The 16,059-nt window shown below is 36.9% G+C and overlaps 1 protein-coding gene across 2 annotated transcripts in view; it reads right to left on the bottom strand.

Annotated features, from left to right (window-relative positions):
* Positions 1 to 303: 303 nt before the first annotated feature.
* Positions 304 to 16,059, bottom strand: part of SLC17A9 (solute carrier family 17 member 9) — a 39,264-nt gene continuing 23,508 nt past the window's right edge. Inside the window, exons 5-13 of one of the 2 annotated variants that reach the window (XM_003757616.4) lie at positions 11,273 to 11,403; positions 10,216 to 10,312; positions 9,707 to 9,803; positions 7,727 to 7,814; positions 4,904 to 4,938; positions 4,195 to 4,310; positions 3,212 to 3,267; positions 2,878 to 2,907; positions 304 to 1,580 (exon numbers count right to left, since the gene is read on the bottom strand). In XM_003757616.4, the coding sequence (XP_003757664.2) occupies positions 1,417 to 1,580; positions 2,878 to 2,907; positions 3,212 to 3,267; positions 4,195 to 4,310; positions 4,904 to 4,938; positions 7,727 to 7,814; positions 9,707 to 9,803; positions 10,216 to 10,312; positions 11,273 to 11,403 (814 nt within the window). In that variant the 3' untranslated portion in view covers positions 304 to 1,416. The remainder of the gene's footprint in view (positions 1,581 to 2,877; positions 2,908 to 3,211; positions 3,268 to 4,194; positions 4,311 to 4,903; positions 4,939 to 7,726; positions 7,815 to 9,706; positions 9,804 to 10,215; positions 10,313 to 11,272; positions 11,404 to 16,059) is intronic. The other variant, XM_023494453.2, reaches the window with a different exon arrangement.

Genomic DNA, 16,059 nt, shown 5'->3' with positions numbered 1-16,059 from the left:
ATAACTTCTCATGCTTATCTTAATGAAATTTGGGAGATATCTTTCTTCCTGTAAAAAATAATTTGCAAAGAGATGTGAATAAATAAACTATAGTGATGAGGATAGTTTTGATTTTTACTAGTCTTTCAAAGATTATCATTTAAATAAAATTCTGTTTTTCTTCTTCTATGGTATTAATATTTTGTCTTTTTCTTCAAAGAAGACTTAGTGAACATCTTCTGAAAAAAATGTCATGGATTCCCCAGTCATGGGTTAACCAGCATATTAGTTACTCAACAAAGAGACCCATTAATAACAACCACACCACTTGAAATCACTTTTATTCTGAAAGAGCTTAAAGCACACCTCCCCCTATGATCTTGTTAACCTCATAAAGGCCTTTTGAGGTAGGAATGGGCAGCATGGATATTATTATTCCCATTTTACAGATGGGGGTAACTGTGGCACAGAGATAAGTCATGTTCTTCCAAAGGTCTTATGGCAGTCCAAATTTCCACTGAGGTCTCTTGAACTCCTTGGACAACCTTGTTTCTTCTGGGCCAGAGCTGGTTAGTTTTCCTCTTCAATGAAAAAAACTATCCAACTCCAAGAAATTGGTGTCTGGTTAGGTAGCACTCAAAGGACCATGGATCCCCTATTGCAGAGTAATCCCATAGTCAGCTGCCATCTAGCTATGGCTAATCTGGAATGTCTCCTGCATTCTCAGAATGCGAAGTAAGAACACACACAGTGCTGCTGAGAGTTTGGGAGCAAGAACGCATGTGTTTTGAATCCACAGGATCAAATGGGACTCACAGCTGACACTTTTCTACTGACCGCATGGAACACAGCTGGTCTAATTAGGCCTGACCCATACCCTGGAAGCAATGGAAAAACTCTTCTGAGATCCTTACCTCGGGGATTTCACATCTGGCCTTAACACGTCAATGCACTACCCTCAGGGAAGGAGAGTTGAAGATTGTAACCCAGAAAGATCCATTGTCCAAAGGGAAGAGGCATTTGGGCCAGAAGGAGAAACCAATCTCCAATACCAATACACAAAGTGTTTTATGCCTGAGATTTCTCTCAAAGATTAAATGCCACTCATAGATCAATAGGCTGTTCAAGGCCACATTTTCCTAAAGGTATTCTGCAAGATAATTTCCCAGTCTGCATAGAGCAGGCTCTTACTATGATCAGGGAAGACCTAAAGGTAGAGGATTCCAACAAATAATTACATTTAATATCTGAGCAAGTCTTTGCTTCTTCTCCATTTTCCTCAAGCCTTCAATGTTTTTCTTTTGTCTCTGGTTTTCATTATCAATGAAATGAACTAACCTTTTCCCTTAGAAATTGGATATTCCCCCCATGAATATTCAAATAGAAATGCAACATTTTGTTGTCTCGGTGGTCAGTTTCCAGCATGAGGCTAGGGAATTAAAGATCTTCATAAGCAGAGCTGAAATCCACTCTCTGGGCTTCTCCAAATACCAGGAACATGCAGAGTCCTATATTGCTAATGATGGCCACAAGATTGAAAACTGAAGTCCAGGAGCCAGTAGTTTCAATCAAATATCCTCCCAGGCACACCCCAATAACACCTGAATTCAGGAAATAAAAGAAGAAAAGATTTACAATTAAAATGACTCACATCATCCTGAATCAAGTATATTACAGGTTAAGAGTGGGATATGGACCTGGGATGCTGTGGGAAAATTTGGATTGGTCTTCTCAAGGATTTGAGATATGTTCCAAACAACCCTAACTTTCAGAATCTCATATTCAGAAATGGACACCATGCTTTAGGGACACATTGACAAGAAGATCCAAGAGAAGGTCACTAGAATGGAGAGATTTCTGGGAATTATGTCATGTGAGGAAAACCTGAAGGACCAGGGGATGTTAAGTTTGGAAAACAGAAGATGGGGGTAGGGGAAGAAGAGGGAAACAGAATATGCCAACTATCTCCAAATATTAAAAGTACTATCATGTATATGAGGGAGCCATACTCTTTATACTCATCTGGAAAGTAGAACTAAATCAAATGGACAGAAATTACATACTAGATCTATAAGAAAAAGCTTTCTAAGAACTAAAGCTATCACCTGCTTTACAAATAATAAAGTATTAAAGCATGAGCTGAAAGAACCCCTGTGAGGGATGTTGTAAGGAAAACCCTTGTTCTGGATGCAAAGTCAAATGAGATAATCTCAAAGTCCTAACCAACCAAAGTCCTTTTTGTGTTAGTGTCAGCTCAAACAATTTATGAGAGCTCATTGTTCCATTTTTAGTTTCATCACTTACACTTCAGAAATCAGCAAAACTACAAATCAAGATTTGACGTATTAATTAATTATCTGAACTTAATAAAGTAGAGAAAATTTTAATAATGCATGGTAAACTAAAAATGTGTCTTGAGTACTTTTTTTTCTCTAGAGGACTGATTGTTAAACAGTAACCAGCACACCCTTGACTCTACCTCTGAAATTCTAGGATAATAACCTATTGTAAGGATGTTATCTAAGGCTCTCTCTACACTTTGCTAGAATAAATATCTATTTTTAGCCAACAATCTTTAGCCAGGGTAACAGTTTCATGTGCTGACTGCCTGCCCCAATATTTGGCTAAACACATAATTTAAGTCAATGAATGAGGCTCAGTCTGCAGACCAAATAGTTGTGGCACCATAAATAAGGCTTTCTGGGTTTTTCCAGAGGTCACCTTGTATAGGAAAGAATTGACCTTAACCATAAAAATGAAAGAAAATGGACTGTTTATTCTGAGGATGAGGTCTCCAGATTGATTTCCTAGATGGGTTTGGTTCTAGAAGGTACAGTCACTTACAGAATAATTTTTTAAGTTTAAGAAACTCATTTCTCTGAGTTAGACACTACTCACCTGCCAAAGCTCCCGCTGTGTTTGCTACCCCTATGAACAAAACAGAAAGAAAAGTAAAAATAATGGCAAACCTTTCTTTCTTCTGATAGTTATGGGAATGTACCCTATGTTGACAATCTCCCTATGTGTACTTTCTTGGGGGAATAGAGCATCAGGGATCTTGAATCCTTGGACACTGCCCAGTGACTTTGACTCTTAGGGACAGGCTGGGAAACAACAAGGGAAAGGCCTCCTAGTCCAGGAATGATTATAAGGCTGGCTTCTCTGGGATGAATTCCTCCCCAGGGGTGGGGGAAACAATCTTCTCTAAGCAGAGTCAAAAATGCATCCTCACCAAATAAAAAGCCAGCACAGGATGGGGCCAGGTCCTGAATGTTAACTGAAATTCCACTATTGTAAAACAGAAAAGAAAATGTAAGATGAGTTCTGGTAGAATTGGAACAGTGCAAGTGAGACCCCCTTCACTTGACTAAACTTTTCAGGAATGGTAAGGAGGAAAAATCAAAAGAAAGAGTGATATAAATCCAATAAGGGAAAAATAATGAAAACTACCAAAAAGATTTAGGCCACCTCAGGAATTATTATAGCCTTAAATTTATTAGCAAGGCCCCCAGTTAGGTACATGCAGACACTAAGCTCTAAATATAGCCTTTGTCATTAACTTGCTTTGTGATCTTGGCCAACCCATTGAATCTCTTAATGTCTCAGCTGTCTCATCTACAAAATGGGCATAGCAGTTCTCAGCACAGTAATGAAAAATTATGAGTGGAAATGATAGAAAAAGTAAATCACTAATCACATAAATGCCAATTGTAATGTTCGAATTGCAGTATAGTAGTCATTCACTTTAAAAAGCAATACTAAGTGGTTAATTCAACCAAAATTATCTGAGTTTACTATGTGAACTAAATATTATTGTTATCAAAGAAGGAAGGGAAAGAGAAAAAAAAAAGAAAGAGAGAATTTGGGGGAAGACAGATGTCAGATGATCACAAATTAAATTATCTTTAAAAGATGCAATTTAACTAAAATATATGGAACATAAATGTAAAAATCAAACCAGCCTCATGGACAGTTTTTCCTTTCAAAACCCTTGCTTCAGTATTCATATCATCTGCTCTTAGAATTGAAACACAAATCCCAATACCCAGAGATGTATGGATGACTGTAAAATTCATCTGCAAAGTGAAATCCACGGGTTGAGTATTGATCTGTTGAGTACCTACTATGTGTTGATTGCTGTTCTAGATGATGAGGGTGAACATGAGGATGGCACAGAATAGATGACAATCCAATAGATAAAGATCAGTCCCTTACCTGTGGTTAAAAGTTTGGAGTCCAATTGAAGCTGATGCAAATATGATAGATTTACAAAAGCTCCTTGTGTGACCCAGAAACAAGGCAAACACACTGGACACACCTAACCCCATCACCTGTTAGAGAAACAGAAAAGTCACTAGCACTGATTCAAAGAATCAACTTCAGAATGTTAAAGAAAGAGCTCCCATCTTGGGGAAGAGAGATAGAAATAGGTCATCCTTAATTCTCTGAATTCTGTGAAACCCTTCACAAGTAAAGCCAAAATTTCTCTGAACAGCAGGATGTCTCTCCTCTGAACAAATTAATTTCCACATTAGCACCAGCTAGTACTTCAGCAGACAGTTGTAGCTGCTAATATCATATAAGGAAAGAGACAAATGAGCTTGCTAGTTTTGAAATGAGGGAAATAAGTGAGAATTGCTCCCATTTTATAGGTAAACGTTTTACAGAGAGAAAATTGCTCAACAAGCTAGAATAGAAAGAAGTGCTTAAATTTAAGCCCATCATCTCATGTACTAATCTCTTTAACTACCTTTACTTTAATGGAACTACAGTTGAACAAGATATCTTCTGACTCATGTCCAGATGTATCCTATGTTGACCTCATTCAAGAAAACAGGCAAGGATAAGAATGTGGAAACTCTCTGGGCCACAAATAAGCCAGAGAAGGAGGATACAAGATAAAAGTTAAACCTCTTTTCATTACCTGCATCAATTTGCGCACAGTGATGGTTCTATAACCTGGAATGGGGACAATGAGATTGTTACTTCACAATATATACTACTGAGAGTCTTTGACTAAAGCAAAATCAAACAAAAAAGGTACATCAATGATCAATCAGGTCCTGATTTCTCTGAGGATCACAGAGTAGTCTGCTAGGAAATCACAAAGCTGGCTGCTCAAGAAAATTTTTTTATAGTTTTTGATTTTTTTTCCTCAAAAATATTTTATTTTTCTAAATATATATAAAAATAGTTTTCAACTACTGCCATCCATGTTTTTAATGATCTAATCTAATCCTTTCATTTTATAAGAGATAGAGGTCAGTCTAATTTATAAGAAATCAAGCCATTCTCCAATTGATAAATGGTCAAAGGATATGAACAGACAATTCTCAGATGAAGAAATTGAAACTATTTCTAGCCATATGAAAAGATGCTCCAAGTCATTATTAATCAGAGAAATGCAAATTAAGACAACTCTGAGATACCACTACACACCTATCAGACTGGCTAGAATGACAGGGAAAGATAATGCGGAATGTTGGAGGGGATGTGGGAAAACAGGGACACTAATACATTGTTGGTGGAACTGTGAACACATGCAGCCATTCTGGAGAACAATTTGGAACTATGCTCAAAAAGTTATCAAACTGTGCATACCCTTTGACCCAGCAGCGCTACTACTGGGCTTATATCCCAAAGAGATCATAAAGAAGGGAAAGGACCTCTATGTGCACGAATGTTTGTGGCAGCCCTCTTTGTAGTGGCCAGAAACTGGAAACTGAGTGGATGCCCATCAATTGGAGAATGGCTAAATAAATTGTGGTTTATGAATATTATGGAATATTATTGTTCTGTAAGAAATGACCAACAGGATGATTTCAGAAAGGCCTGGAGAGACTTACACGAACTGATGCTGAGTGAAATGAGCAGGGCCAGGAGATCATTATATACTTCAACAACAATACTATATGATGATCAATCCTGATGGACCTGGCCATTCTCAGCAATGAGATGAACCAAATCAGTTCCAATGGAGCAGTAATGAACTGAACCAGCTACGCCTAGCGAAAGAACTCTGGGAGATGACTAAAAACCATTACATTGAATTCCCAATACCTATATTTATGCACACCTGCATTTTTGATTTCCTTCACAAGCTAATTGTACGCACACCTGCATTTTTGATTTCCTTGTACAGCAAAATAACGGTTTGGTCATGTATACTTATTGTGTATCTAATTTATATTTTAATATATTTAACATCTACTGGTCATCCTGCCATCTGGGGGAGGGGGTGAGGGAAAGGAAGGGAAAAATTGGAACAAGAGGTTTGGCAGTTGTCAATGCTGTAAAGTTACCCATACATATAACAAATAAAAGGCTATTAAAATTTAAAGAGAGGGGTGGGGGGGTGGGGGTGGGGGGTCAGGAGTTGAGAAATGACCCAGCCAAAGCTTAAGGAATTGGGATTTAGTGGTTGAGCTAGGACTACAATCAATGTCTCTTTATACTTAATCAAGTGTTTTTCCTGTTTCATCAATCTCCTTCTGTCTTCAATATTGTATGAGGGCTTAAAGGTAAAAAGTATTTCCATTTAGTTCTGGCACCTTGGCTAGGGAAGAACACTATGACTCAATCCACAGCACTCTCTTATTCTAATAGAGGTACCAAAGCTAAATGGAGTGGTTTCCACCCTAGACTTGAAAAGGAAAAGCTTTTGCTTGTCTTTTCAGTGGGTGGTGAAGGGACAAGAAGGAGGGAGAGAATTCACAACTAAAAATTTTGAAAAGTGAGTGTCAAAAATAAATAATAAATATTTTCAAGCCCATTTTGTACCTAATAGACATTCATGGTGTTGTAAGGTATACAATATTCTTTTTATATTCTTTTTTGGAAATTTCCATGTTTATTGATATTCACAATAATAAAGATTAAAGAGGGGGAAGAAGAGAAGGAGGGGAAAGGGAGGAGAGAGAGGGGGAGAAAAGGAGAGAGAGAGAGAGGGAGGGAAGGGGCAAGAGGAGAGGGGGGAGACAGGAGGGAATAGAGAGAGAAGAAGAGAGAGAGAGAGAACTAGAGAGAGAGGGAAAAAGAGAGAGACTAGAGAGAGGAAAAGAGAGAGAAAGAGAGAGAGAAAAAGAAGAAAGAGAGGAAAAGAGAAAGAGATATAGAGAGAGAGGAAAAGAGAGAGAAAGAGAGAGAGAGGAAAAAGAGAGAGAGACAGAGAAAGAGAAGAAAAGAAAGAGAAAGAGAGAGAGGAAAAAGAGAGAGACAGAGAAAGAGAGGCAAAGAGAGAGAAAGAAAGAGAAAAAGAAGAGAGAGAGAAGAAAAGAGAAAGAACTAGAGTGAGAAAGAGAGGCAAAGAGAGAGAAAGAAAGAGAAAAAGAAGAGAGAGAGAAGAAAAGAGAAAGAACTAGAGTGAGAGAAAAGAGGAAAAGAGAGAGACAAAACAGAGAGAGAAAGAGAGAGAGAGAGAAGGAAAGAGGGAGGGAGAGAGGGAGAGGGAGAAGCCTGCATTCCAGGCTGTATGCTAGACAATCCTGTCCCTTTCTGGCTGATGAGATATGGTACTACACTAGTGAAAGGGGTCAAGTGAAAGGAGTACAATGCCACTCTCTTTTATTTACCTAGCAATTTTCCTTCTGTCCCAGCTTCTAGTTTTCTCCACACATTTGGAGAGGGGTAGGGTAGAGAAAAAAGAAGTTAGAGAGGGACTTCAGGAGAGAGGATATCCATCCATGATGCTCTATCTCAGGGATGACCAAGCTTGCAGGAAGCAGGAATGAGAGTAGGCAGTCCTTACCCTGACTGATGAGGTGATCCGAAAGAAACCCACTAAAAATGCTGGTAGGGATTGCAATCAGCCAGGGGACAACATTAAACACCCAGCCCTGAAATAGATAAAATATCCCCAGAGGGGAGATTAAATAACCTTCTGTAAGTTAGAGAGGTTCTTTCCCAGGAAGTCAGGCTACTGGATCAAAGATTCAGGGGCTCAGGGGATAGGACTCTGCTATTGATTCCCCCTAGGTTTAATCAAACAAACCCTTGCTAGATAGACTTCTTGGGCAGACCCTCTTCTGAGTATTTTTCCCTACCAAAAATAAGCAGTCTGGGGATGGAATTGCAAGTTATGACAATATTGTTAATAGTGATAGCATTACCACAAAGATGTAAAAATGCAAAAGAAGACTGCTATTTAAAGGTGGGGGGAGAGTTATTTCATAAGCACAGAGATTTAAGGAGAGAATCCACATCAGAATTTGCATGAAAAACTAGCCTAGTAAAATTACTGGTGTTGGTCACATCCAAAAGAAAAAAAAAAAAAAAAAAGAGAGAGATACAGAACTAGATAGGACCCTGGAACAGTGTAATCAACATAGTTGAAGGGTTAGAAGTTAGCATTTTCCTTATATTTGTGGCAAAGATGGCCAGGACAACAAGGGAGTGAATGTGTGAGTGTGTGAGTGTGTGTGTGTGTGTGTGTGTTTATTCTAAAATCCTAGAATCTGGAGACCACAGAAAAATGTCTGTCAAGTTCAGCAGAAATTTTAGGATATATAGAAAAGTCTGAGATCCTTCCCCTCTCTTTCCGGGAACTGCCTTCTCTGAAGCTAATAGTTTTAGGGCCCTGTTTGGAATTTCACAGAAGCAAAAATTTTTATAGAAGCAAATGTTACAGTGGAAAAAAATTGGAAACAAAGTAAATGCCTATCAATGGGGAGCTAACTAAACAAATTGTGACACATAGATGTAATGGAATATTAATGTGCTATTGTGAGAAACAAGTATGTGAATAATGAGGAGGAAAATGAAAAGATACACATGAATTGGTTTGATGTTAAGCAGAACTGAGAAAACAATACACAATGACTACACCAACATAAATGGGAAAAGCAACTACCAAAAAACAACTGAAAATTAATTCAGTAAAATTATGAAGAACAAGTCTGTCCTCAAAGAAAATATATGATAAGACACATCCACTTATTTGCAAAAGTGTGGGATCTATGGATGGGTGTGGAACACTGAATTTGATATCAGATTTTTATAGTTGATTGATTCATTTATTGTTGTTGATCAGTTTTTTGGGAGATGAGGACAACTTTTCTTCTTTTGTCTTTTTTTTTTTATATTTGTTAAAGGAAATGACTGAGGAAGATACAGAGGAAAAATATAGTTAATATAAAAACAAAAAAAATGGTAAAATCTATTTTACAAAAGAACAAGTAGGAAAAGATACTCCTCCCCAGTCCTTTACAAAAGGTATATAAGAATAATATAATATAATGGGTGGGGCATATAATACCAGACTGCTGTGTTAATCAGTTTTGTTGAATTAGTTTTCTTTTTCTTCTTTTAAAAGTACTTATTTTTAGGCTGGTTCAATAGAAAATGTAGAGAAATCTAGGCAATATAAAAATAAAAGATGATAGTAATAAAACAAATTTCTTAAATGGTGTTGCCTGATGGAGGACTCAGAGGTTAAGTTATTTGCACAAGATTACATAAGAAGTATGCTTCAGAGCCAATTATCTTGGATTTGAGGCTGGATCTCTAACTTCTATAGTACATTGCCTCAATATAAGGTAAACAAAGCACACATCATATAGTATAATAATAGACTATTGGCCAAATACAACCATTGAACTGTATGATGTCAGGACTAAAAGCAATTTCTTCTAAGCCAAGCATTTTTAATATGTCTATGTGTATGTTCCACTTTAATTGCCTTGCTCCCAGCAAGACACAATTTTACCCTTTAAAGATCAGGTCAACCTACCTTAGAATTGGGGAAAGTTTCCTTAAAGAAGGTTGGCAGCCAGGAAAGGAGGATGAAAAATGAGCTAGCAGAAGAAAGCTGAGCAAATATGACTGCCCTGTAAGAGAAGAAACAGAAAGGAAATTTATAGGTCCAGAGAGCTCTAAGGGAAAAAAGTTAACCTAGCTATATACCAAGTAAGCTTGTAGGTACACCCATAAAATAACCAAAAAGTAGTAATAGTAGAGGAGGAGGAGTGTATTGGAGTTTGCTTGAAGTAACAGCCAACAAAGTTTATGAAATATGTCTTCTTTGTATATAAATATGAAAGTATTATCACTACAATGCCCTGAGCCATATATGCACACTCTAAACTTAGTTTCCCTTTTACCCACTAGCACAGCTTTTCAAGAAGGCACACTGAGGCCAGAGACAGTTTGTAATTTTACAGGCAAGCTAACTGGCTCTCCAAGGGCCTGAACCCACAACCCCAACCCCCTTGTGACCATATACCACAAACATTTACTTACCACACAGGAGGTCTCCGAAATAACTGTCTCCAGGGAACTTTTTTCTGCTTAGAAATGGAAAAGCCTTTTGCCAAAATTCCCAAGGATATTACCAATTCTGGAGGAAAGAAACACTTAAAAGTATATCTTCGTTCAGTACCATTAAATATACCATGTTCACTTAGAATTAGTGGAAGCCATTTCCAATGAGTACATTTATTGTATATAAATAACAAATAACTCTACAACCCCAAATGCACAGGAACAAGTTAATTCATGCAGGATATCTATAAACACTGTACATTTAGTGGAAATGAATGCCCTCATTCACTTATTCAGGATATATTTGCTGAGAACCTATTAAGAAACAGTATGGTTGCATTCACATTTGTGTATAACTCTAGACCACCCATAAGAAAAAAACAATATTGAGAAAGCAAAGCCAGTCACTTTATTAAAGAATATCTCTTTCTCCAGGACCACCGAGATTAGAGGTATAAATATTTATTTTGTCCAAAGTCTTGTAAGTGAACTTTCTGTTTTAGGTTTGGTAAATTTACAGGATAGGAACCAAATTCATGATTTAATTTGTATAAGAAATTTCCTCTACTAATGCAGGTTGGCATCTTTTCTACAAATGAAAATTTTAGATAGTTACTCATATTATTAAGTAATGAAGGGACTGGCCCAGGACTATATAGCCAGGATGTGTCAGAAGCAGGACCTGAACCCAGATCTTTTGGCCCAAAAGACTTGAATATAAGTCTTCAAAGCCAAATCTCTCAATTATGAAGATTCAACTGAAGTTAACTTTTTGGTGAGATCTCCAAAAAGACTCTATTGTAAGACAAGTTGAAGTATCTGATGCCAACTGAAAGTTATTTTGTCACAAAGTCAAAAGTACACTTGCCAATAACCTCTTAGGAGTTCTTCCCAGACAAGGAAAGCCCTCTGTTTTCCTTAATCCATTTCTCTTCAAACGCTTATCTATTCTGATGGAAAGATAGGAGGTGGTCCACAAGGAACCATTCTAAGAGATAGCAACAAAACTGTTTCTGAGAGCTATCTTGGAAATTACCTTTTTCCTTTAGCAGGTATCTGCACATAAAATAGACCCAAATCAAAGTGAGTACACCTGAGAAGTAGAAGACACTCTGCCAGCCATACCAGTCCAAGAGCAGAGAGCCAGCTCCTCCAATCACCAGGGTTCTGAAACAAGAAAATAAAAGAGTAAAAAAGTCACCAAACTGTTGGCACCCACTGACCCAATAATCCTATTAATGCTCACTGGAGAAGAAAATAGCAAACTACTCCAGTATCTTCCAAAGAAAAACCCAAATGGGATTTTCAGTCAGATATGACTAAAATTGCTAAACAAAAAATAACATAAAATAAAATACAAAAAAGTAAACTTCAATCCAATTCCATGACCAAGATAGTCCAAGGAAGCAGATAATGTCATACTCTTCCCACCTCTCACTAGAAAGATAGTAGACTACAGTAGCTGAATGCTGGATATTTCAACTGAAGACTGTCACAGAAGGACATTTAGTAACTAGTTCTAATTAAATGATTCTGTTTTTATGAGAGAATACTACATTGGGGAAGCATGTATCTCAGGAAAACACTGTGATGTAAAAGAAAATAATAAAACAAAAGCATTAATAAAATTCTTAATAAAATAAAGAGGCTGCTATTAAGTTTGATTTCTCAGTCAAAGTTAGTGGAATGTTTGAATTTATATTGTATTTCTATTTACCATATTCTCCTGAAAACCATTTTGAAAGAGATTATCAAAATAATATTTCTCACCTAAAGTCTCCTCAACTTCACCATTCCCCTTACTAAGATTTTGGTATGCCTTTACATAATTTCTTCAGTGACAAAGAGAACACAGACATTCAGAGCATTCCAGAAATGGGACTGGGAGAATAATTTTGGGTATATTTAAATAATAGTTCACAACATTTAAAACTAGAAGACCTTAAAAGTTATCCAATACAAATCTATCATTTTATAGACAAAGAAACCGACACCCAGACTGACTAAATGTCTTGCATAGGTTATGGACCTAATAGCAGAACCAGTATTCAAATTCAGATTCCTACTTCCAAGACCTTGCTCCTCTGTTCTAGCAAGGGGCCTCCGAGAGAAAGGGAATCAACTAGTTCAAAAGGTGATGATCTGCTCTGTACCCATATGATCTATGACTCTTAGAAGACTACAAAGTCTATATTGAGGACTTAGAGGTAAAAATTGGTTTTCAATCTTGTTTAAAAAAAAAGGGGGGGGGGGGCACGCAACTAGGTAGTACAGTGAATAGAGCATCAGCCCCGAAGTCAGGAGGACCTGAGTTCAAATCTGGGTCTCAGACACTTAACATTTCCTAGCTATGTGAACCTGGGCAGGTCACTTAACTCTAATTGCCTCAGGAAAACAAAACAACAACAAAAAAAGTGACCTAATCAGATCACCTGATTAATGCCTTAAATGAAAATCAAGATCCCAAAAAGTTGTGTCACATTGAAATATTAGCCCAAATCTAAAATCTTATTCTTGAGTTCAAAACATTGAATTTAAAATTATAATATGGAAGACATACATATCAATTTGTATCATCAAGCATTTATTACATTTTTACTCTGTGTGAAGTACCATGCTAAGTGATGAACATATACTGAAGAGCAAAAAGACATTCCCTGCTTTAAGAAGCTCACATTCTAATGGAGGAAAAAAACATGCAAAAAACTATGAATATACAAGATATATAGAGTATAAATGGGATATAATTTCAGAGGGAAAAGCTCTAGCTTTCCTAAGTAACCAGTAGGATATTAGCAGAGACTAAAACAGAGCCAGGGAAGCCAAGAGGCAATAATGAACAGAGAGAGAATTCTAGGCAGAAGGGACAGCCAGTAAAAATTCATGGAATCAGGCAGTTAAGTGGCCCAGTGGATAGAGCACCAGCCCTAAAGTCAGAAAGAATTGAGTTCAAATCAGACACGGAACACTTCCTTGCTATGTGACCCTGGGCAAGTCAATTGCCTAAGAAAAAATAAATAAATAAATAAAAAGCACAGTATCAGAAAATGGACAATGTCTTTTGTAAAAACAAAACAAAAAGCAGCAAGAAGACCAATGCCCACTGGATAACAGAGTATTTGGAGAAGAGTAAACTCAAAGGAAACTGGAAAGATAGAAAGGGACTAAGCTATGACTGGCTTTAAAAGTTGAACAGAGGCAGCCCTTTTTGTAGTGGCTAGAAACTGGAAACTGAATGGATGTCCATCAGTTGGAGAATGGCTGAATAAATTGTGGTATATGAATATTATGGAATATTACTGTTCTGTAAGAAATGACCAACAGGATGATTTCAGAAAGGCCTGGAGAGACTTACACGAACTAATGCTGAGTGAAATGAGCAGGACCAGGAGATCATTATATACTTCAACAACAATATTATATGATGACCAGTTCTGATGGACCTAGCCATCCTCAGCAACGAGATCAACCAAATCATTTCCAATGGAGCAGTATAATGAACTGAACCAGCTACACCCAGAGAAAGAACTCTGGGAGATGACTAAAAACCATTACATTGAATTCCCAATCCCTATATTTATGCCCATCTGCATTTTTGATTTCCTTCACAAGCTAATTGTATAATATTTCAAAGTCTGATCCTTTTTGTACAGCAAAATAACGTTTTGGTCATGTATACTTATTGTGTATCTAATTTATATTTTAATGTATTTAACATCTACTGGTCATCCTGCCATCTAGGGGAGGGGGTGGGGGGGTAAGAGGTGAAAAATTGGAACAAGAGGTTTGACAATTGTTAATGCTGTAAAGTTACCCATGCATATAACCTGTAAATAAAAGGCTATTAAATAAAATAAATAAATAAAATACAATTGCTCACATAAAAAAAAAAAAAAAAAAAAGTTGAACAGAACAGTTTATATTTGATCCTGTGCTAATTGGAAGCCACTGAAGTTTACTGATTGTGAGGGTGGGGGAGGAGAGGTGACATGGTTAGACCTATACTTTAGGAAGATCACTGGCAACTGAATGGAAAATGGGGACAGATGAGGAAGGAAAACCAATCAGAAAATTAGCTTTTTAGGAAAGAAAGGAATATGTGTGTTAAGTTGAGATAACACTGAAGTCAGAGGATAGTCACAAGAAGAAAAATCAAAGCTATCAAAAAGCATATAAAAATACTTTGAATCACTAATAAGAGAAATGCAAGTTAAAACATCTCTGACACACCACTTTATTCTTATGAGATTTGCTAATGTGACAAAAAAGGAAAATGGCAAATGGTAAAGTAGATATGTATTGGAAAACGAGGACACTAATGCACAGTTAGTAGAGCTGTGAGCTGGTCCAACTGTTTTGAAGAACAATTTGGAACAATGCCCAAAGGACTAAAAACTATTAATATCCTTTGATATTATTTTGATATCCTTTGATCCAGCAATACCACTACTAGATCTATTTCCCAAAGAGATCAAAGGAAAGGAGAAAGGACCCATAAAAACAAAACAAAAAAATTATATACATATAGCTGTTCTTTCTGTAGTGGCAAAGAATTGGAAATTGAGGGGATACCCATCAACTGGCAAGGGAGCTGATGAGATCATCAAGTAAGATAATATACAGGGAGAGAAGAAGGCCAGGACATAGTTTTGGGAAACTTCCATGATTAGTGGCCATGACTTAAATGAAGACCCAGCAAAGGAAGCTAAGAAAAAATGGTCAGACACATAAGAGAATTACAGAAGACAGTAGTGTCACAAAATCCTAGAGTGAAGAGAGCATCAAAGAGAAGATTATCAAGTATGTGCTATTATTATTCTCATTTCTCAGATGAGAAAACTGAGGCAAAAAGAAGCTCAAGGTCACATAGCCAGTAAATGTTGGAAACCAGATCTGAACTCAACTCTTCTTGACTTCAGTCCCTGTTATTTTATTCCCTATACCAATTAGTTGCCATTCAGAAGAGTATGAAAACCAAGGATGAATACTGAGAAAAGGTTATCATTCATCATTTTGGATAGAGCAGTTTCAATTGAATGATGAGATTGGAAGCCACGCTTTGGAGAGTTAAAGTAAGAAGGAAGAAAATGGAGGCACTAATTTTAGATGATTTTTTCTTTAGTCATGAAAGCGAAGAGTAAGATGATAGGTAGCAGAGATGCTATTACATCAACTACAGAGATGGTTTATCAAATTAAGAGTTTTGTTTTGGTTTTTTGAGAATAGGAGAGACATAGACATGTTTATATAAAGAAGCATCCAGCAGAAAGGGAGAGATTTTAGATTAGTAAGAGAATATTAATGATGAGGGGTGGATGAAGACAGAGATCTTGAGAGGATGGGATGTAATAGCATCAAGAGTTCATGAAGAAGGGTTTGCCTTGGCAAGGAAAAGGACTAACTCTTCATGTGAGATAGGGATAAAGGAAGAGATAATAGGGAAAGACATCTAAGTGAGATGAGATGAGAAGGAAGGGAGAAGAGGAAGCTCTTGATGAATTACCTCAAAATTTTTCAGTGATCTATAAAGATGCTCAACTGAAAGGGTTAAAAAAAAAGGAGATGCCATAGAAAGCTTATTAAGGACAGAATAAAAAGATTTAGAATCACTGCTGTGATGAGTGAAATCATGATCAATTAAGGAGTTGAAAAAGGACTACTTGACTGCAATAAAGGCCCAATTGAGATTATGTACAATAAATTCGTAGTGGACCTAGTCCATTCAGTTCTGCAATTTTTCTCTAGCTTCACTCAGAAGCACATGAATAGAGTTGAAGGAAGTAGACCTGAGAGCAATCTAATGAGGTTTTACAACACATAATG

The sequence above is a fragment of the Sarcophilus harrisii genome, chromosome 2 (assembly GCF_902635505.1).
Source record: "Sarcophilus harrisii chromosome 2, mSarHar1.11, whole genome shotgun sequence".
Lineage (NCBI taxonomy): Eukaryota > Metazoa > Chordata > Mammalia > Dasyuromorphia > Dasyuridae > Sarcophilus > Sarcophilus harrisii.
Note: the sequence above shows the minus strand (reverse complement) of the source record. Positions and strands in the feature narration are given on the sequence as shown.